The 22,418-nt window shown below is 37.6% G+C and overlaps 1 protein-coding gene across 2 annotated transcripts in view; it reads left to right on the top strand.

Annotated features, from left to right (window-relative positions):
- Nucleotides 1–22,418, top strand: part of Abcb7 (ATP binding cassette subfamily B member 7) — a 128,075-nt gene that overhangs the window by 27,198 nt on the left and 78,459 nt on the right. For both annotated transcript variants that reach the window (XM_004666986.3, XM_045140418.1), the window contains one exon: nt 21,196–21,273. In XM_004666986.3, coding sequence (XP_004667043.3) covers nt 21,196–21,273 — 78 coding nt within the window. The remainder of the gene's footprint in view (nt 1–21,195; nt 21,274–22,418) is intronic.

The following is a 22,418-nucleotide window of genomic DNA, read 5'->3' as shown; positions in this document are numbered from 1 at the left end:
ACAAAGGGAAAAACAAAAAAGGGTTAGCAAAGTGAGGGAGAAGTCACTGTGTTGAGAAGAGTGGCAGATTGCTATCAGAAATTATCTGCAGTGCCTGTGTTTACCTCCTCATAGTTGAAATGAGCTTTTAGCATGCTAGAAAGAGACTGAGTGTAGATAAGCTAAAAGGATTCACAAAACCAAGCATTTTCTTTAATACACCTTTTTCTTTCTAGTCCTAAGCAAGGACTCACTAGGTATCATTTGTAAGCCCTGGGCTTGGATTTGTGTTTACATCAATATTCTTTTAGTCTGCATCTCTGTTATAAGTAAATTATATCATGAATTTCCTAACAAAAGATTGCCTTTTATCAGCCTTTGCTGAAATACTTATAAAGAAAACCAAGATGTTTTGGAAGTGATCTGTAATAGTAAGTCTTATAGAATTACTGAAATAAATGAAAGTGCTGTCTTCTATGAATTTAGGGTAATTTTCCAGGTAATTTAGTCATTAATAGCAATCTGATACATCCATAGAAAACAACAACTATAAATGAGCATCTATGGAAAAATGTAACTAAACAAAATGGCAGGTCTATCACTGATTGAAATTGCCCAGCTCTGGACCTGAGAGTTAGAAATATGCTTGAGGGTTTTCTCCCAAGTATACAATAGTAAACACAAAGAGGAAGGCTATTGCATTACCTAAAGCTGAAACTGCAAAGTCACCGATATAGGTTCAATTCAATATTCTTTTTTTTCACAGTATCTCAGCATTTCAACTACAGAGGGAATTGCGTGATAATGTCTCCATTCTATGCATAAACCTACAGTACAGCTAGGAATCTTAGGAGTCCTGAGAGACTAATACTAACCATTGAAAGTTCTTGGGTGCTTAGCCAGTGAATGAAATAATAATTATTAAATGTGTCCTTAGTAAATTCACTCTTACTCTAAGAGCTTGTGTTTGTCCCCTAGTTCCATTATTTAATTGAAGGTGGTTCTGCAGTTTATAATATTCAGTCATTTTTCCTTTGTCTTCTTTTCTTCTGTGTAGTTCTAGTAATTGAATACAGGGTAATTTACATGCTAGGTAACTGTTACACCCTGAGGTACACCCCCAGCTTAGTCTTTTTCTTCTTGTTGTTTTTCAAGGCAGGGTCTCACTGTAGCTTAGGCTAACGTAGAATTCACTATATAGTCTCAGAGTGGCCTCGAACACAAACACATGATGATCCTCCTACCTCTGCCTTCCGAGTGCTGGGATTAAAGGCCTGTGCCACCACACCCAGCTTTTAGTCATTTGTTTTAATTGAAAACTACTTTGTAATTTTTTTCTCAATTTTTATTAAGATTTTCCATGCTTATAAAAAATATCCCATGGTAATATCCTCCCTCCCCCCCCACTTTCCCCTTTGAAATTCCATTCTCCATCATATCTCCTCCCCATCTCAATCAGTCTCTCTTTCATTTTGATGTCCTGATCTTTTCCTCCTCTTATGATGGTCTTGTGTAGGTAGTGTCAGGCATGGTGAGGTCATGGATATTGTAATTTTTTTTTGATCTTCATGCCTCATTCTCCTGAATGCTGATATTACATGTACCATCACACCCCATTTATGTGGTGCTAGGAATTGAATCTAAGGCTTCGTGCATGCTAGGCAAGCACTCTTATCAACTAGGCTACATTCCCAGTCCCTGTCTTGTAATTCTTTTGTTATCCTCTCTTAGGAAGCCACTTAGATTCTCACAGTACTTAGCTAAAATGTGAAAAGTAGTGATTTATTTTCATGTTGACAAAATATCCTGATAAATGACCTCATGTGATTGGGACCAAGGAAACTTCACAGAAGTTGCTTAAGTAAGCATTCAAAACTCTTTGAAGAATTTCTAGTTAATAAGGTTTGCTGTTATGTGTCACAGATGTGAAAATTGACAGATAGAAGGGAATGTACTTGAGGAATAGGGGAAATTTGGACATATTTTTGTATGTTGGTGGTTTTTGTAATAGTGCTATTGGGGATTTTTTTTCATTTTTTAGGTTACCATTAATGGGTTTCATTATGGTGTCTTCATGCATATTTATCATTCGACTTTGTTCTCATTTGTTTCTCTTCTTCACTAGTGGAAATTTTGGCAGGGGTCCTTTTGGTGATGTTGGATGTTGAAAGGATTTTAGAAATTAAGTAGAGTTCAATAATCTGTAGCAGATGGGGCAAATTTAACATGTTACTCCTACATTTGCATGGATTATGTGCTAAGATGTTTTAAAACATTTTTTTAGAGACAGAGAGGGAGAGGGAGAATGGGCATGCCAGGGCCTCTAGCCATTGCCAATGAACTCCTGATGCTTGTGCTACCATGTGCATCTGGCTTATGTGGGACCTGGAGAATTGAACCCGGGTCCTTAGGCTTCACAGGCATGTGCCTTAGCTGCTAAGCCATCCCTCCAGCCCTTAAAACATTTTTTTTGTTTTTTTTGAGGTAGGGTCTCACTCTAGCCCAGGTTGACCTGGAATTCACTATGGAGTCTCAGGGTGGCCTCGAACTCATGACAATCCTCCTACCTTTGCCTCCTGAGTGCTGGGATTAAAGGCGTGTGCCACCACGCCTGGCTTAAAACATATTTAATGGTTGGGAAAATAGTGAAAAGAAAAATACTGTATTGTGATAAATTATTGCAACAAATACATTCTAGTTGTTGAGACAAAATACCCATTTATTTTGCCTTATAATTTCAAAGGGAAGCTTCAACATAGAAGAAAGCACAGAAAGCCTAATTGAGCAAACAGATGGGTATTACATCTCCAGAACAGCAGGAATAAAGTAGTATAAATGAACTAACTGCCTCGGGAAGGTGGGTTGGACTATGAAATCCAGAGGCCTGCCCCCAGTGACACACCTCCTCCAGCAAGGCTTCATCTCCCAAAGTCTCCACAATTTTCCCAACTTGCCACTAGCTGGAGAACAAGTACTCAAAACACCTGAGCCTATGGGAGACATTTCACGAAAACTATTCTAATTCCAACCACATGAAATTCAAATTTCCTTGACCACAAATAGGAACACAGCCACATTTATCCTTTAATGCCATGTGCATCATTGTGACAGTGCCTGTATATATCTCAAAATATTTACTAGATGGTAAAGGAACTCAAGAAAATATTATTCCCTGAGACTACATAGTGAATCCCAGGTCAGCCTGGGCCAGAGTGAGACCCTGCCTTGAAAAACCAATATATATTATCAGTTATCAAAGTATCAAAAAGAGTAAAATAGGGGCTGGAGTGATGGCTTAGCAGTTAAGGCGCTTGCTGGTAAAGCCAAAGGATCCATTTATGATTCCTCAGCACACATGTAAAGCCAGATTTACAAGTTGGCACATGCATCTGGAATTCATTTGCAATGGCTAGAGGCCCTGGTATGCCCATTCTTTCTCTCTGCCTGTTTCTCTCTCAAATAAATAAATAAATAAATGAATAAATATTATTTTTAAAGGAGTAAAATAGAGGGCTGGGGAAATAGCTCAGCAGTTGAAGGTTCAACTCCCCAGCCATCCACATAAAGCTACACGGGTATTCATATTTAGTGGCAAGAGATCCTGGTGAATATATACAAATGCAAATAAATTTAATTTTAGTATATGTGCTGCTGAAGTGAGCACCAGAAATAAATTTAAACAAGATGAAAAATCTATACACTAAAAATTCTAAAACACTGATAAATTGAAAAAGACATAAATAAATGAAAATGTATGTTCATCAATTAGAAGGATTAACTTCATCAAAAATTCAGTACTGCCCAAAACAATTTAAAGATCTAATGAAATCCCTATCAAAATTCCAGTGGCAGAATGGGGAGGTAGTTTAATGCTAGAGCACTTGCCTGGCATGTGCAGTATTCTGAGTTTGATTCCTAGCATCAAACATGTATGTCTGTATGCACAAACATTTACATGCATAAGTTCCAGTAGCATTTTTCACTAAAATTGAAAAAAATAATGAGTCTTAAAATTTGTATGAAACTATACAAGACTGATTGGTCAAAGCACTATTGAGAAGAAAGAATAAAGTTAAAGGCATCATACTTCCTGATTTCAAGTTATAAACGTATAATCAAAACAGAAGGGTACTGATGGAAAAGAAAAACATGGAATTGGACTAGAGAGGTCAGAAATAAACATATACATCCAAACAAATGCAAAAAGTATAGCCTTCATTAAATTGTGTTAGGAAAAGTTTAAATGTACCCCCCTAAAAAGAATCAGCTTAAAATAGATAAAAGCCTTATGAACATTAAGACCTGAAACTAAATTCTTGAGAATTGTACCATAAAGGAAGAATAGAAGGGCTAGGAAAATGGCTCCATAGATACAGCACATTTCATTCAAGCCTGAGTACCTAAAGTAAATCCCCAAGTACCACACAAAAAGCTGAAAGACTTGGCAGGCCTCTGTAATCCCAGCATTCTGATAGTTAGATGGGAGGTCAAAGACTTTCCTGGAAATTCTGGAGCTAGCACAGCATCTAAGAACACCAACAACAGCAAGATCAAGAGAGACCATACCTCAAAGGAGGTAGTAAGCCAAGGCTGAGCCAAAAAGTTATTCCCTCACTTCCACATAAGCACCATAGCATGCAGTGCTGCCACACACAAAAATAAATGAAAGAAAGAATGCAATTGTAACAACAGTAAGGTTCAGTTGAACTTTTAGGTCCTGATTGTAAGGTTCTGGAGTGACCACGACCACGGAAACTGCTCTGAGGCAAAGATTGAAGCTTTTATTCAGGAAAAGTGCAAGCTGCCAGGACTGACTCTCAAGAGCAGAGCATAGTCAACTTGAAATTCCAGGCAATGGGCTATACAGAGCTCTTCAGTTGGGGGAAGGTGAGGAAGGGAAAAGAACTTCTAACCATTTCTCATAGCTAGGGTGTGAGACCAGAACAGTGAACAGGTGGTAGGTAAGGGGGCAGGAAACCTAGACCTGGGACATTGTTAGGCAAGGAAAGGACAATGGCTGGGCAGTTTCTTGAGGAGTGTGGATAATCCACTTCCTTATGTTTCTGTCACCCTCCTGCATTTTGTCTTGACTTAATGACATTAACAATGAGATAGTTCTGTCTGCTAGGTGAATGTGTGGAGTTTTACTAGTATTCATTTTATAAATCCTTATCCTTACTGAACGTCTTCATAGAGCAAGGCATCATGCTCATGCAACTATTGAAGACTAATGTTCAATGAATAGATGAATACTGTTGATCTAAATGAGAGCATACATTATTATGTTCAGAAGTCACAGATTCTTTAATTTTGGGGTACTTCCAGAATGTTATTTTTTAGAGGAAATAAATAGACTTTTCTATTATATACATTCTAACTTAACTTCCCTCCTAACATGGACCATTTTCTGGATACTGAATTTCTTTGGCATCTGTGCACATTTATTACATGTTATTTTCAGTAATATGTGGTTTATTGCTATGTATGACTTTGAATGAATGTTATTATAAATAAATTCAGATGCTAGATTTATGAAAGGAATAAATTTTAATCTACTCAGTTAAATTCTTAAAAGTCTGGTTAATAAAAGAGTTTGGACTTCTACTACCTATGTAAATGCTAGGTGAGCTTGGAAGACACCTGTAATCCTAGCACTTGGAAGGTCAGCTCTATGCTCAAGTTAGAGACCCTGTCTCCTAACACAAGATAGAGAGCAATAGAGAAAGGCACCTTACCTATATCAATCTCTGACCTCTTCATGAATACAGACATACAAGTACACCTATATAGGTGCACCCACCTTAATATGAACACACCGTGAGCATGTGTACACATACACGGGGAGGGTGGTCCAGTTAATAAAAGCAGGTCTTTCATATCATTCCATAAAAATCATAGAATTTTAGAGTTGAACTAGACCCAGAAGAGCATGTAATGTAACTGTCTATTTTTTTTTTTTTTGAGGTAGGGTTTCACTCTAGCTCAGGCTGGCCTGGAATTCACTATGTAGTCTCAGGGTGTCCTTGAACTCACAGCCATCCTCCTACTGCTGTCTCTTTAGTGCAGGGATTAAAGGCATGCACCACCACGCCGACAACTTTCTAGTTTTGAAATCAGGTTTCACAGAATTGATAATATTTTCTTTGTCAACCCCCAGTTTGATTAGAAAGGTGTTTTGCAATAAGCCCTTTCCTTAGGATTTTAAAAGTAGAGCTAGTCTCTAATTTATTAGAAGGAATCACTTCAGAAATATTTATAAGTCTGTTTAGAACTTAGCATTTTCCAAAGAAAGAAATAGTGGCAGTTTCAGGAATAGCCCTCTGTGGTAGTTTAAATGGATGGCCCCGATATATTCAGTTTTATTAAAACTTCTTAGATTTCCATCTACCTGGGTAGAGAAGGTGTCATTGGGGGTATCTTAGGGTCCAGCCCTAAGGTATGGTAGTAGATTTGAAATTCCAATCTAAAGATATGCAAAGTGCCTAGTTCTGCCTGGAGTCCTGAAGTGTGCTGTGCAGTGTGGCTTTTTTTTTTTTCTCTCTGTGCTTGGTCCTGTAAGATCAGGCCAACTTCTTATGCCATTATGAGACTTGTCTTGGATCTGTAAGCTTCAAATATATATCCCTTCCTCCATAAATGTGTTTTGTTTGGAGGTTTGTCTCAGCAACCTGAAGCTGTCTACTACACCCTTGAAAGGCAATAATCCATTATGTGACTGAGATTCCTTGCCTCCCCCCCACAGGATTTCATGTAGCACAGGCTGGCCTTGAACGTGCTATGTAGCTGCCAGTGACCTTCACCTTATATTTCTGCCTCAGCCTTCTAAATGCTGGGATTACAGGCATGGACCATGATGTCTGTTTTTTGCAATAATAGGAATCGAACACAGGGCCTCATGTATGCTAAGCAGGTACTCTTCTCACTGAGTGGTATCCCCAGCTTTGTGACTAAAAGTTTTACTTTAGTAATGAAAGATTTTTTTTTACATTTTAATTTATTTGAGAGAGAGAGAGAAAGAGAGAACAAAAGAAAGAAAGAGGGCTGGAGAGATGGCTTAGCAGTTAAGCACTTGCCTATGAAGCCTAAGGACCCTGGTTCAAGGCTCAATTCCCCAGGACCCACGTTAGCCAGATGCACAAGGGGATGCACGCATCTGGAGTTTGTTTGCAGTGGCTGAAGGCCCTGGTGCACCCATTCTCTCTTCTCTTTCTCTCTCTCTATCTGCCTCTTTCTGTCTCTGTCACTTTCAAATAAATAAATAAAAATAAACAAAAAATTAAAAAAGAGAGAGAGAGAAAGAGAGAGAGAGAGAAAGAAAGAAAGAAAGAAAGAAAGAAAGAAAGAAAGAAAGAAAGAAAGAAAAGAAAGAAAGAAAGAAAGAAAGGGTAAACAGGTATATAGAGAATGGATATTCAAGGGCCTTCGGCCACTACAAAAGAAATCCAGAAGTATGTGCTACCTTGTGCATCTGGCTTACATGTGTCCTGAAAGCCATATCTCTAGCCCTGAAAGATCTTTTGAATAATCAATTCTAGTTATCTTTAGGGGACACAGAAGAGATGACATAAAGAAGTGTACTGAGGTCTGTCTTAATCTCATATATCATAGGCTGACTAAGTGATTTCATGTGTTCCTTATATATTTTGAACTTATAAAAATATTGTTTGTTTGTTTGTTTATTTATTTATTTATTTATTTATTTATTTATTTTCGAGGTAGGGTCTCACTCTCGTTCAGGCTGACCTGGAATTCACTATGTAGTCTCAGGGTGGCCTCGAACTCATGGCGATCCTCCTACCTCTGCCTTCCGAGTGCTGGGAATAAAGGCATGTGCTACCACACCCGGCTTATTTACTTATTTGAGAGAGAGAAAGAGAGATTGAGAATGGGTGTGCAAGGGCCTCTACCCACTGTAAACAAACTCCAGATACTTATGCCACCTTATGCATCTGGCTTTATGTGGGTACTGAAGAATTGAACATGGGTCCTTTGGTTATATAGGCAAGTGCCTTAACCACTGAACAATCTCTTCAGTCCTTCTGAACTTATTATATGTCTGAATTACTTGATAATTTTAACATTGTTGTTTTTATGCTATAACATCAGTTTGAATGTGACAATCAAAATCATACATTTACTTTGAATGCTGATGTATAAGAAAAAATGGTTTGATTAGAGAAGGATAAAGAAATATAGAAATACTGGAATGGGCTTTGTGGTTACCCTCAAAGGTTTATATTTGAGGATAATTGTTTTTATTTTGTACAGTACCACTGTCAAATACATGTTTTTACTGTTTATTTAAGTGTATCACCAACAATCTTATACAACAGTCCCACATAGGTATAAAAAGAGAAGAAAGAAAGGAAGATGGATTGGCTTTTACTGGAAATAACTGAACAAATTATAAAAGCCAGAAGAGATTAAATTAAAAATCATATGTACAAACATTGGCAAAATCTTGCTTTGATGTGCAGTTTACTGAATTAGGAGTACATTAAAAAAAACAGGAAAGTGGAGTAAAGCTTGTATAAGGTCAGAAGATGAGGAAAACATGAAATACCAGAAGGACATCATTGAGTGGGGATGTCTTGATTTAATTACTATAGAGGAAACAACTGGAAAGTATATGTAATGGAGTAGAAGCTTAGTATGACATTGTGGAGATAGTCATTGATATATTTCTCTTTTTTGAAACAATAATTTTTTATTAGTTATGTACATAGTATATACAGTCATGTTGGTACCATTGTTGGCCTCCTCCCTGTCCTCCCCCCTCCGTAGGGACCCTCCTCGTTGGGGAATATGGGTCGTGCATTTTGGGAATAACATCAGTTATCAGTAAGAGGCAATGTCTCTGTGCATAATGACCCAATCTGTGCCTCTGACATTCTTTCCGCCCCCTCTTCCAAAATTTCCCTGAGCCATATTGGGCTCATTTTAGGTCTGCTTCAGTGATGAGGTCTTGGGAGCCTCAGTGTCTCTGGATATCTGGTTTGGTGGGAGTTGATTCTTCTCTGTGTCTATCTTCTTCACCCTTGTGCTGGTACCCGGTCACCAAGAAAGCAGCACTCTTGTTCATGTTGATATTTTTCTTAGTTGAAGGAATACCTTGCTCTTTATGAGACACTGGATCTAAGAAGCAATTTCTTCCTCATTAAGTTTGTTTATTTCAAAGTGATGTTTGTCCGTCTGGTATTACCATGGAGTAATTTTTTTTCATTCTGTCCCATTTTCAAATTAGTTATTTTACGTGAACATATAAAGTAATGGGTTCTTTTATTGAATTTTTATACATAGTTTGCTCTTATTCATCCCTCTTTCCCATGACTGTCCCTGTCTCCCTACTCAGCTTGCCTTCTCCCTACCAGTAGTCCCCCTTTCTGCTTTTATGACACATGTATTCCTTTACCTTTGTTTTTTCTTCACACATGTTACTTAAGGGCTCTTATTCCTCTCACATGTTTTCCTTTCCACTTTCATGACCTATACCTCTCATGTATGTACATTCATACATACAAACATATGTATTTGCATGAGTACATATGTACACATATATAGAGATTAAAGGCTATGATCTTCATGTGAGAGAAAACATGTCATATATTTTTTTTTCTGAATCTGGCTTATTTTACCTAACATAATAATTTAGTTTCATCTATGTGGTGGTTTGAATGTAAAATGTCCCCTATAGTGTCAACTGTTTAAGATTAAACTTCCTAGTTAATCCCCAGCTGGTGGAGCCTTTGGAACATGTAGCCTTTCTAGAGGTGGTATGTTGCTGGGGGGTGGACCTTGGGGTTGATTAGCCCAGCCATACTGGGTCTTAAGAGCTGGCTCACTCAGATAATTTCCTTCCTGCTTTGTGTGGAGATATAATGCCCCAGCTGTCTTTTCTGCCATGTTTTTTTTTTTTTTTCCCACCATGGTGAAACTTCCCCTTGAAACTGTAAACTTGAAGTAAACCCTTTCCTCCATAAACTGTTTTTATTCTTCACATCTAAATAACCAGTTTTCTTAGCACATTTCTGGATGAGTCTTTATATTTTTTCCAATGTGTATTTCTGGTAGTTGTCTTTGTCACTGGAGCTTTGTAGTGTAATTTGAAATCAGGTGTTGTGATATCTCCAGCATTGGGTTTTTTTTTTTGCTTAGGGATGCATTGGCTATTTGGAGTCTTTTGTGTTTTCATATAAATTTGAGGATTTTTTTTTCATTCTACTGTCAAGATATCAAGACTGGCATTGGAATATATATATATTATTGACAACTTCTATACTTAAACCATGTTATTTCCCTTCCCCACTTCCCCCTTCATAACTTTGCTCTCTATCATATCCCCTTCCTCTCTCTGTTAGTCTCTCTTTTAATTTGATGTCATCATCTTTTTCTCCTATTATGAGGGTCCTGTGTGGGTATTGCTAGGCACTGTAAGGTCTTGGATATCGAGGCCAAATTTGTCCAGACAGTTGTATATAAAGGAGTGGTGCCCTTCCTTTGGCTCTTACATTCTTTCCACCATCTCTCCCACAATGGACCCTGAGCCTTGGAGGATGTGAGATGTTTCAGAGCTGGACACTCCTTCGTCCCTTCTTCTCAGCACTATGTTGCCTTTTGGGTCATCCCAGTGGTCACTGCCATCTGAAAAGAGAAGCTTCTCTAACCAGAAGCGAGAGTTGCATTAATACATGAATGTGAACATTAAGTGTAGTGCTTTCAGGGCAATTTGGTGAGAGTAATTTATGCATTTGTCCAGATAAGAGCATGCTTTATACTCCTAAGGTCCATGACCCCACCTTTCTTTTATACAATCTCTTCCCCTGACCTCACTTAGGCCTTTCCCCTCCCTGTAATCTGTTCTTCTACACACACACACACACACACACACACACACACACACACACACACATTCATCCCCTTAAGACCTTCCCTCTCCTCCCTTCCTTATAGCCTTTTTCTAGCTTATGGGCCTCTGCTACTGATTTTGGTTCCAGATCACACACAAGTCTATACATTTGTAGCTAGGATCCACATATGAGAGAAAACATGTGACATTTGGCTTTCTGGGCCTCGCTTAGTATAATCCTTTCCAGATCCATCCATTTCCCTGAAAATTTCATGATTTCATTTTTCTGCTGAATAGAACTCCATTGTGTAGATGTACCACATCTTTATTATCCATTCATCTGTGGATGGACATGTAGGCTGGTTCCATTTCCTAGCTATTGTGAATAGAGTAGCAGTAAACATGTTTGTGTGAGTATCCCTAAGGTAGTGAGAAGAGTCCTTAGGATATATGCCTAGGAGTGCTATAGCTGGATCATATGGCAAACCTATTTTTAGCTGTCTCAAGAACCTCCACACTGATTTCCACAGTGGCTGTACCAGATTACATTACCACCAACAGTGTAGAAGGGTTGTTTTTTACAACTTTCTTGCCAACATGTATTGTCATTTGTTTTCTTGATAGTAGCCATTTTGACAGAAGAGAGATGGAATCTCAAGCTAGTTTTAATTTGCATTTCCCTAATGGCTAAGGATGTAAAACACTTTTTTAGATGTTTATATGCCATCTATATTTCTTCTGATGAGAACTCTCTATTTAGTTCCATAGCCCATTTTTTTGGGGGGGATGGGTTTTTGAGGTATGGTCTCACTCTAATTCAGGCTGACCTAGAATTCACTATGTAGTCTCAGGGTGTCCTTGAACTCATGGTGATCTTCCTACCTCTGCCTCCCGAACGCTGGGATTAAAGGCTTGTGCCAGCACACCTGGCTATAGTCCATTTTTTTGATTGGGTTGTTTGATTGCTTACTGTTCTGTTTTTTGAGTTCTTTGTATATTCTGAATATTAATCCTCTGTCAGATGTGTAGCTGGCAAAGATTTTCTCCCATTCTGTAGGTTGTCTCTTTTGCTCTATTCATAGTGTCCTTTGCTATAGAAAAGCTTTGTAATTTCATGAGATCACAGTACTTGATTAGTGGTTTTATTTTCTGAGGAATTGGGTTATATTCAGAAAGTCATTACCTATGCCAATATGTTGAAGTGTTTCCTCTACCTTTTCCTCTAGCAATTTCACAGTTTCAGGTCTCATATTAAGGTTCCTTTCTCTTCAGTGTTATTTGAGTGTGGTTTATTTTTCCCCATTTTCTCCTGTGTGTGTTTTGCTTTCTCTTCAACAGTAAGAATTCCTTCAAGTATTTTCTGTAGAGATGGTTTAGTTGTCATCCTTCCTTTAGCCTTTAGCCTAGTTTTTGTTGTGGAATGTCCTCATTTCTCCATCAATTTGGATAGATAGATTTGTAGGATAAAGTAATTTTGGTTGACATTTGTTATCTATATACCCTCAGGATATGAGTTCAAGGTGCCAGGTTTAGCTCTTGTCTCCCAGTCAAGCCAAAGAAGTAATCCTAGGTGTTAAATTTGCTTGCTAAGCCAGTATTCTAGTGGACTCGGTGGAATAATTTACTGGCTTATTGTAAACTTCAACTGAGTAACATACCCAATCAATAAAAACCAGCACAAAGTATGGAATTGTGGGGATTAGTACAAACAGATAGTCCTATAAAGCCAAAATCCCTAAGGGTGTGTGTTGTTCTACACCCTTAATCTTGTCAGCTGGAAGGTAGAGATTTCTGTTCTGAATTGGGTTTCAGGTCAACCTGGATCTGGATCAGACCCTATCCCCAATAATGACAAAAGCAAAAGACAAAGGCTCTATAAATATGAAAGCATCAAAGGCAACAATATTCAACCCCCAAATACAGATTATTTGAAAATTGTAAAGCCAAACAAGAATATATAACTAATAATCTGCCCTGACAAGGAAGAGAGATTAGCTCTTCTAATGTAGGCCTACATACCTGTTTTTTTTTTTTTTTCATTTGTCCTCGTTACCTTGTGGGGTGGCTTCCAATCTCATCAATGCTGAGTGCCCACCGTGATCCCTCTGTGTTGTGCTGTGGAGTTGGAGCTCTGATCAGCTGTACTGGCTGCGCTGCCACTGGGGGCTGAATGCCAGAAGTTCACGGTTCTGATAGTGGGGGATGGGAGAGTAGACTTCTGGAGTTGCTCGCACTTTCAGTAGCTCTTTAGTTGATCTCAGCTGTCTTTCCTTCAGATTTCTTAATTTTTCAAGAAGGCTGATGAAGCTGAAAAATCTGTTGTTTGGTGTCTGCTGCTGCAGCCTGGCGCACCTGGTGGGGTGGTGCTGGGCAGGTGCGTGGAGCATGGATCGCGGGCGCCTCAGTTGGACTATGGCTGTTTTCTTCCTTTCTGGTGGATCTTGGTCTCTCCAGCTTCTCTGCCGTGTCTAAGGATAACCTATATTCCTTCACTTTTCAGAAGAGCACATTTTGCTGGGGTTTTGCTCAAATTCCTTCCCAGGCTGGTTTGTCATGGCTGCTATGCCACCATTTTACCCAGAAGTCTTTTCCATTCTGGCGTTGGAATGTTAATAGGGATTCTGTAGACCACTTTTAAGAACATAGTCACTTTCATAGTATTTTGCTAATGTGAGCATGAGTGGTATAGTTACCTTCATCTTGATAGACATATCTGACCAAAAGCAGCTTTGGGAAGAAATGACTTATTTCAGGCTTAAGAGAATCCAGGGGAAACACCATTAATGGAAGAAGCAGCTGGCTGGCTTAATTCTATATATCCAAGCAGAGAGACACTACTAAGCCAGCAAGCACAAATAGCTAGAGCTAAACACAGGTCTGGTAGTGTGTGATGGTGCACGCCATTAATTCCAGCATTTGAGAGGCAGAGATAGGAGGATCACTCTTGTTCCTCTCTCATGGTCTCCTAATATAAAGCAGCTTAGTGAAGGAAAAGGTATATTTTTGAATTATAGTTCCAAAGTTCATGGTGAGTAAAGCATGGAAACTGGCATCACATTATAACATCAGCAGGGAGGAAGTAGAGAGTGATGAATGCAAGATGTAACAAATTATGGCCAACCCCCATTGACACATGTCCTTCAGCAATGCAATACCTCCTATAACCTTCTTTAATTTTGTCACCAAGTGTGTATTAAATATTAAAACATATGAGTTTGCGGGGACATTTTACATTAAATGCACTGCACTATGCATGGTCTTTGTGTTTCCATATGAATTGTTAGGTTGTTTTTTTCTTGTTCTGAAAAGAATGTCATTGGAAGTTTGATGGGAATTATAGTTACTCTGTATATTATTTTAGTAATATAGCCATTTTACAATATTGATCTTACTAACCTATAAACATGGAAAGTCTCTCCAACATCTGGTATCTTTGTTGATTTATTTTTTAGTGCCTTAAAGGTTGTTTTTTTTTTTTTTTTTTTTTGTAGAGGTCTTTGATATCCTTGATTAGAATTATTCCTAGATACTTTTATTTTTTGGAATTATTGTGAATGGGATATTTTTCCTTATTTCTTTGTCACCAAGTTCATTATTGGAATGTGTGAAAGTTACTTATTTTTGTCTGTTGATTTGTACCCTAAAACTTTACTGAAAATATTTAGTATATCTAAGACTTTTCTGGTAAAGTCTGTAGCGTTACTTAAATATAGAATAATGCCATCTGTAAATATGGGTAGTTTCATTTTTGCTTTCCTATCTTTATCCTTTTGGTGTCCTTTTCTTATTGCTTTGAGAACTATATTAAGAGTGGATGTAGTGAGTACACTTGTCTCATTCCTGAATTTAGAGGAAATGATTTAGTTTTTCTCCATTGGCTAGGTATTTGTCATATATATCCTTTATTATTTCAATGTATGTTCTGTTCTGATTTCTCAAAAAATTGCTTCATGAAGGCATGTTGAATTTTGTCAAATGCCTTTTCTATGTGTATCAAAATGATCATATTATTCTGTTTTTATATTTAGTATTTATATGTCGTATTACATGTATTTATATGCATTTATTGAATCAAATTTGCATCCCTGGGATGAATCCTACTTGGTCATGGTTATTTGATCTTTTTAATGTGCTCTTGGGTTTGGTTTGCAATTAATTTTTTCTTTGAGGATTTTTGTGTCCATGTTTATCGTGGACATTGGTCTAGAGTTTTCTCTTTTGCTCTGTCTTTACTTCTGATATTGGGGTAACACTGACTTTGTAGAATGAGATTGGTAGTGTTCTTTTCCTTTATATTTTGTGGAATTGTATCAGAAGTATTAGTGTTACTTCATCGTTAAAATTTTGGCAGAATTTGGCAGTAAAATTTTCCACTCTAGGATTTGTGGGGAGGCTTCTCATTACTACTTCAATCTCATTGCTTGTTGTGTGAGTGTATAAGTGGTTTATATCTCTTGATTTAGTTTATTTTACCTGTGTGTGTGTGGTGTATGTGCAGATACATATGTCCCATGTGCAAATATGCAGAGATCATAGGAGAATATTGAATGTCTTCCTCTGCTTGTCATCTTTATGTTTCTGTGAGACAGAGTCTCTCATTGAACCTGGAGCTGCTGTTTTATTGATTAGACTAGCTGATAAGTGAGCCCCAGAATTTTCTAATCTGTTTCCCCCAGGGCTGGGGTTATAAGCATGCATGGCCACATCCAACTGTTTATGTGGGTGCCAGGGAATTAAGTTTAGTGTCAATCAGGCTTTTGCAGGCTCTCATGCTTGTATGGCAAGCCCTCTTTCCTGCTGGGGTATATCCTTAGTCCTTTGGTTTATTATTGGTAGGTCATATGTGTATTTGTAAACTTATTCATTTGTTCCATATTTCCTAGTTATTTGGAATACTTTTTCAAATTATTCCCTAATCATTCTCAGAATCTCAATGGAGTCTGTTAAAGCATTTCGCCTTTTAATTATTTAAAAATATTTTATTTATTTGAGAGGGGAACTGATAGATAAAGGGAGAGAGAGAGAGAGAGAGAGAGAGAATGAGAAGGCACACCAGGGCCTCTTGGTACTGCAGACGAACTCCAGATGTATGTACCACTTTGTGTAGTTGGCTTTACATGGGTACTGGGGAATGGAACCTGGGTTCCTTGGCCTTGCCAGCAAGCACCTTAATCACTAAGCAATCTCTCCAGCCCCCCCTTTATCTATTATTTTATTAATTTGGATATTCTCGTTAGCTTAGCTAAGTATTTGTCTATCTTGTCCTTTACAAAGAACTAACTCATTGTTTATTTTTATTTATTTATTTAAAAATATTTATTTATTTGAGAGAAAGACAATGGGTGTGCCAGAACCTCCAGCCACTACAAATGAACTCCAGGTGCATGCACCACCTTTTGCAGCTAGCTTACATGTGTCCTGGGGAATTGAATCGTGTTCCTTTGGCTTTGCAGGCAGACGCCTTAACTGCTAAGACATCTTCTCCAGCCCTATTTTTATTTTTTAATCTTTATTTTATTGGTCTCTACCCTACTCTATTTTTTGTTTTGCCATGTAGTACATTTGAGTTTGCCTTGTTCTTTTTCTAGAACCTTCAAGGAACATCATTAAGTTGTTATTTTTTTAAATATAAACACCCATAGCCATAAACTTTCTTCTTAGAACTGTCTTAGCTGTATTTCAAAGGTTCTGGACAATTGTACTATTGTTCTAATCTTACTACAAAAATTTTTAAATCTCCTCTCAGGTTCCAAGTGTATTATTCAGTCTCCAATATTTGTGTCATTTACGTGATTACTCTTTATACTGATTTTTAGTTTTATTTCACTATAATTTTATAAAGTGTAAGGAATCATTCCAGTTGATTTTTGTATTTGTTAAGACTTGCTTTGTGACACATAATGTGATCAATTTTAGAGAAGGTTCTGTGAGCCACAGAGAAAAGTGTATTCCAAATTTATTGAATGGAATATTCTATAGATACAAAATCCTGTTACTCTATGGTACAATTTAATTCTGAAATTTCTTTGTTGATTATTTTGGTTTAGGAAACCTATCTAAAGATCAAAGTGGGATATTGATGCCTCCCGCTAATGTTTCAGGACCTTATCTAATTTATCATGGCTTTTAGTCTTTGTTTCATGAAATTGGAAACCTCATAAATATTTACAGCTATAATATCTTCTTGATTAATTCTTCAATTTATTAACATATAGTAGCCTTCTTTATTGCTTTTAAGTTGTCTTTTTTGTTTTTTGTTTTTCTATGTAGGGTTTTGCTGTAGCCCAGGCTAACCTGGAATTCACTGTGGAGTCTCAGAGTGGCCTCAAACTCATGGGAAACCTCCTAACTCTGTCTCCTGAGTGCTGGAATTAAAGGTTTATGCCACCACACCTGATATAAGTAGTCTCTAGTTGAAGTCTATTTGATAGATATCAAATAGCTCCAGTAGCTTGCTTTTTAGCTTCTATTTGCTTGGTGGGTTGATTTCCATCCTTTGACTGTCGATTTGCAGGTGTCTTTACCAGTGATCTATGTGTCTTGAAGACATCAAGTGGTTGGATCTTATTTTTTATCCAGCTACCTAGTCTGCATCTATTTAATGGTAAGTTGAAGCCATATGCATTTTAAGTTATTATTGAGAGAGAGAGGTTTGATGTTTCTTGTGGTTTTTGCCAGTTTGTTTTTTTCAGCTAGGTTATTGATAGTCCTTTTCTTCCTCTCCTACTGGTGTAAGGAATTTGTTGGTTAGTTTGTGATGATAGATTCATTCTCAGATCTCCTTTGTTCATCTGTTCCTCTCATGAAAATCGCAGTTTTCTGTGGATGAGATTTTCTTCTTCCTGTTTATAGTAATTCTTCAGGTATTTTCTACAGTGCTGGCTTTGTTGTTGTGAATTGCCTTAGTTTGTGATTATCTTGAAATTTTCTTATACTTTTCATCAATTAAAAAAATAACTTTGGGCATAGCAATCTTGGTTGGCAGTTACTTGATTTCAGGGCTTTACGTTTGTTATAGCATGCTTCCATGGCCTTTAGGGTTGCTGATGTAAGATTTCCTGTTACTTGGATGTTTTTACTTTTGTAGGTGATTTAGCATTTTAACCTTAATGTATTGTATTGTTTTTTTACTTTGTATTATTGACATGTTGACTAAGATACGTTGTAGAAAGGTTTTTTAGTCATATCTGTTTGGAATTCTAAGAACCTTTTGTGTTTGTATAGCCATTTCTTTGTCTAGTTTTAGGAAATTTTCTGTTATGATTTCATTGAATGAATTGCCTGTGCCCTTAATCTTTATCTCAGGTTCTTCTCCCCTGTGTCTTCTTAAGTTTGGTCTCTTGAACTTGTCCCAGACTCATTGAAAATTTTGTTCATGGTCATTTAAAAACATTATTGTTTATTTATTTGAAAGCAAAGAGAAAAAGGGTGTGCCAGGGCCTCTTGCTGCTTCAAACTCCAGATGCATGCACCACTCTGTGCCTCAGGCTTTCCATGCGTACTGGTGAATTGAACCCAGAACTTTAGGCTTTACAAGAAAATGCCTAAACCACTGAGCAGTCTGTTTTCTAGCCCCCTTTTGCATTTATTCTTTTATATGTCTAAATGTACTATTGTCTCTACCTTGTAATATGTCTTTGAAATTTATTGCTTGAGTCTGTTGGTGATACTTTCCGCTTTATTGATTGATTTGCTTTTTCATTTGCAGCATTTTGTTTGGTTATTTTTAGTGTCTCAATTTCTTTGTTGAATTTTTCCTTCATGATTTTGAATTTTTCTTCCAAATTGCAGACCATTTCATCCATTTTGCTGACTTCCTCTTCTAGATCCTGAAGTGATTTCTTCCTGTGTCTTTTTGAGTTCTGTATGTGACCATTGATCCTTTTTAAACATAAGCCCCTGCAGTCTTTTTCTGACACTTTGGCTTCAGGTATTGAGGAGTTGTAAACTTGTGGAAGTGTCATTGCAGTGTGTTTTATTAGTTGTGTTTTATGCATCTATAGGGACAGATGTGCTTTCCATTGTTTATTTTTCCTCACTGGTTTTGTTTGTTTCCTTTATTTTACATGAGTCCTCCTGCTGAGTTGTCTTCATATGGATTTATGTACTCTACTGCTGTTTAAGGGGAAATCTGACTGTAGTAACAGGTACAATAATATGACAGTAGTCCCAGTGTTGACTTGCAATAGAACGTCCTTGTGTACTTCACATGTATTCCTGCTAAAAGTCCAAAAACAGAAGCAGAAGAGTGTTGATTGTGAAAATGTAGTTTATGTTTTTGTTTTAGTAGAGCTAAGTGTGCTAATGATTCATCAGTGAAATGCAGAGGAATGGGAAAAGGGGCAATAAAGTATGACTGAGAGAGAAAGTATATGGGTTTGAGGTATGAGAAATAATGGAGAAAATATTATAAAGTAGGTTACAGAGAAAGAAGAGGCATTCCTGAAATTCTTTCAGGCATGATAAAAGCTGAAACAAAGCAAGTAATTAAAGTACAATGCAGGGAGGGATAAATTTTATTTTGCCTTATAGCTCTAGAGGGTAGAGTCCATTGTGGTGGGAAAGTATGGCAAGTGCAGGAAGCTGGTATCACATTGTCAAGTTGGAAGGACGGGAGGGAGGGAGGGAGGGAGGGGAAAGAGATAATATGAATGAATGAGAACATAAAGAACAGCAAGCCGTGCTGGATTATAAAACCTCAAGCACACTGCCAGTGATCCTTTTCCTCCTACAAGGATCTACTTCCTAAAGGTTCCATAACCTTCCAGATAAACATTTCCAGCTGGGAATAAAGTATTCAAACCCATGAGTCTACAGGGGACATTTTATATTGAAACCACTATACTCAGTAATTAAAACAAATTAAATCACTTTGTCATTTCTGCACAGATAATTTTATTGGGTATTCTTCTTTCTGCCAGAAATGTCTCAGTTTGAGACCTTCTAGTTTTAACTTTGTCTCTGCTGTTTGGGTGATTGTTCTTTCTTTTTTATTGTGCTTTCTATGGCTAAGGCTCAGAAAGGTTGTGGACTGCCCAGCCCACTTGCCTGCACTTATCTTTGTCATTGGGTAGCTTCTCCTTTGCTCCTCCCACCCATTGGCAAGACTGTTCAGTGTTCAGCAGCTCACTTTTCCTGTTCCCCCATAGCTTGCCCAGGCATTGGTTGGAGTGGTGTCTCCTCAGGTTATTAACTCCAGGGCCCCATGGGGAATCTCAGTTTCAGTTTTAGCTTACTGGCTGTGTATTCACTCACAGTGTGTCCAGACCCTTGTGACTCTGCAACCAAGTTCCCCTCTCTGTAGCATACTGTTCTTGTGGAGTATATATCCAGGAGAGAGAGCACCTCGCTGACAGCATCCCAGCCTGGTGTAGTATTTTGTGGCTGGGCACTGGTTGGTGGCTTGCTTCTCCTGACTTCTGCTTTGTGGAAAAACTCCCAGCTAGGCTTATTTTTTCCTTCAACTCAGGAATAAAGTTTGCTGTTACCCTGATTCTTCTGTTATCCCAAGTTGTACAGAGTTGGCTTTTTTAGTCCTTATCCAGAAGTCTATAATGGAGAAGTTATGTATTATGCCTCATTTCAGCTTCACTTTTGGAACATACCAAGGAAAAACTTACCCTGGGGAAATTTTTATTGGAATCTACTAGCTAGTTATATAGAAATATTTAATCAAACTGATCTTGTGAGCATTTTTACTAAACATTGGAGCAGTATCTATATTTAGCATTCAGATTAAGACTATAGCAAGAACAGACAAATGGTAGAGTGAAAGTAAATGCAGTAAAGGGAGTCAGAACACAAAAGGAATATTTGGGCTGGAGAGATGGCTTAGCAGTTAAGGCACTTGCCTGCAAGCCTAAGGACCCATGTTTGAGCTCCAGATCCTACTTAAGCTAGACATACAAAGGTAAGGCAAATGCAAGATCGCATGTGCTCACTGGTGGCACAAGTGCCTGGAGTTTGATTGCAGTGGCTGAGGCCCTGACACACCAGTTCTCTTTCTCTTTTTCTCTCTTTCTTTCTCAAACAAAAAAGAGGAATATTTGAAAAGACTATAAGATCCTTTTAACAAAGAAGCAATGCATACTTGGGTTTTAAGAAATAATTTTTTAAAAAAATAAACAGATAAAGCTAGAGAGATGAGGGATATGAAGAAATCCAATTGGATACCTTTAGTGAATAAGATAATGTACTTTATACCATGTTTGCAAAATTTATTTTTTCTGTCTTTTTAGGCATAAATTAATGACATACCATTTCTCTAGCATTGACAATAGCTTTGAATTTTATGTATGCTTATGAACAAATAATCTTAGGATATTAAGTTTGCATTCTAAAACACTGTCCCCTCTTTATCTCTTCAATAGAACCCAGAGTCATTAAGAAATGCTATGTGGCAGAGATGGAGAAAAGACAATTCTAGACAGCTATTAGATGCTACAAAGGTAAGCTTTATCCAATATTTCTCTATCTAATAGGCAAAGTGTGAAAGCCCATGGAACATTTCTCAAATTATGCTACATATTTAATATATATTTTACTTTTCCTAAACACTTTTACATTTCATTTTTTTCCTAAATACTGGCAAAACAGTATATTTCTGTTACTGGGAATGTAATCTTGGTGTTTTTCTACTATGGGAGAAATTTGCCTGCATCTCTTGATATCAGTGCCAAATGAAGTTATATTTTCAAAAAGCTCTTTATAAATATAATGGCAACTTGTTGACACTTAAATTTATCCTAATTTGTATCAGGTACATGGAATGTAGTTTTCAAGAGAGGAAAGTTTCTTTACCTTAAAGTATATTAAGGTAGCCCAGTACCATTGAAGTCTCCTATTGGAGTTTCTTGCTAAGTGCTGCTAAGTTTACATGTTGATGAGGGTTATTTTTCATTGCTAATATAAGTGAAAGACAGCTTTCAAAATTCCTAGTGCTTTAAAATGAGATGTGAAAATCTCTTATTAAAAAAGAGTAGAAAATTAGACCATCTAAACCTAGGAATTTTATTTTTTCTTCTTGATTAATAATTATTGTCATTAAGGCTTAAAACATTGTTTGAATTTGTGCTAAGGCTGCACACATGAATTAGATTTTCTACTATGAAATTAAAGATTTGGGCTTGGGAGATGGTTTTGTGGATAAAGTTTTTGTTGCATAAGCATGATGACCTGAGTTCATATTCCCAGAACCCACATAAAATTCCAAGTGTGGTGGAATAATTCCTGGGGACTTGATGGCTAGGTTGTCTAGCATAGTCTGTGAACTCTAGATTCAGTGAGAGACATTGTCTCAAAAAGTAAGATGGAGGGCTGGAGAGATGGCTTAGCAGTTAAGCGCGTGCCTGTGAAGCCTAAGGACCCCGGTTCGAGGCTCGGTTCCCCAGGACCCACGTTAGCCAGATGCACAAGGGGGCGCACGCGTCTGGAGTTCGTTTGCAGAGGCTGGAAGCCCTGGCGCGTCCATTCTCTCTCTCTCCCTCTATCTGTCTTTCTCTCTGTGTCTGTTGCTCTCAAATAAATAAATAAGAAATTAAAAAAAAATTTAAAAAAAAAGTAAGATGGAGAGTGATTGAGTGAGACACCCAGA

This window comes from Jaculus jaculus, chromosome X, assembly GCF_020740685.1.
Source record: "Jaculus jaculus isolate mJacJac1 chromosome X, mJacJac1.mat.Y.cur, whole genome shotgun sequence".
NCBI classification, from domain to species: domain Eukaryota; kingdom Metazoa; phylum Chordata; class Mammalia; order Rodentia; family Dipodidae; genus Jaculus; species Jaculus jaculus.
Note: the sequence above shows the minus strand (reverse complement) of the source record. Positions and strands in the feature narration are given on the sequence as shown.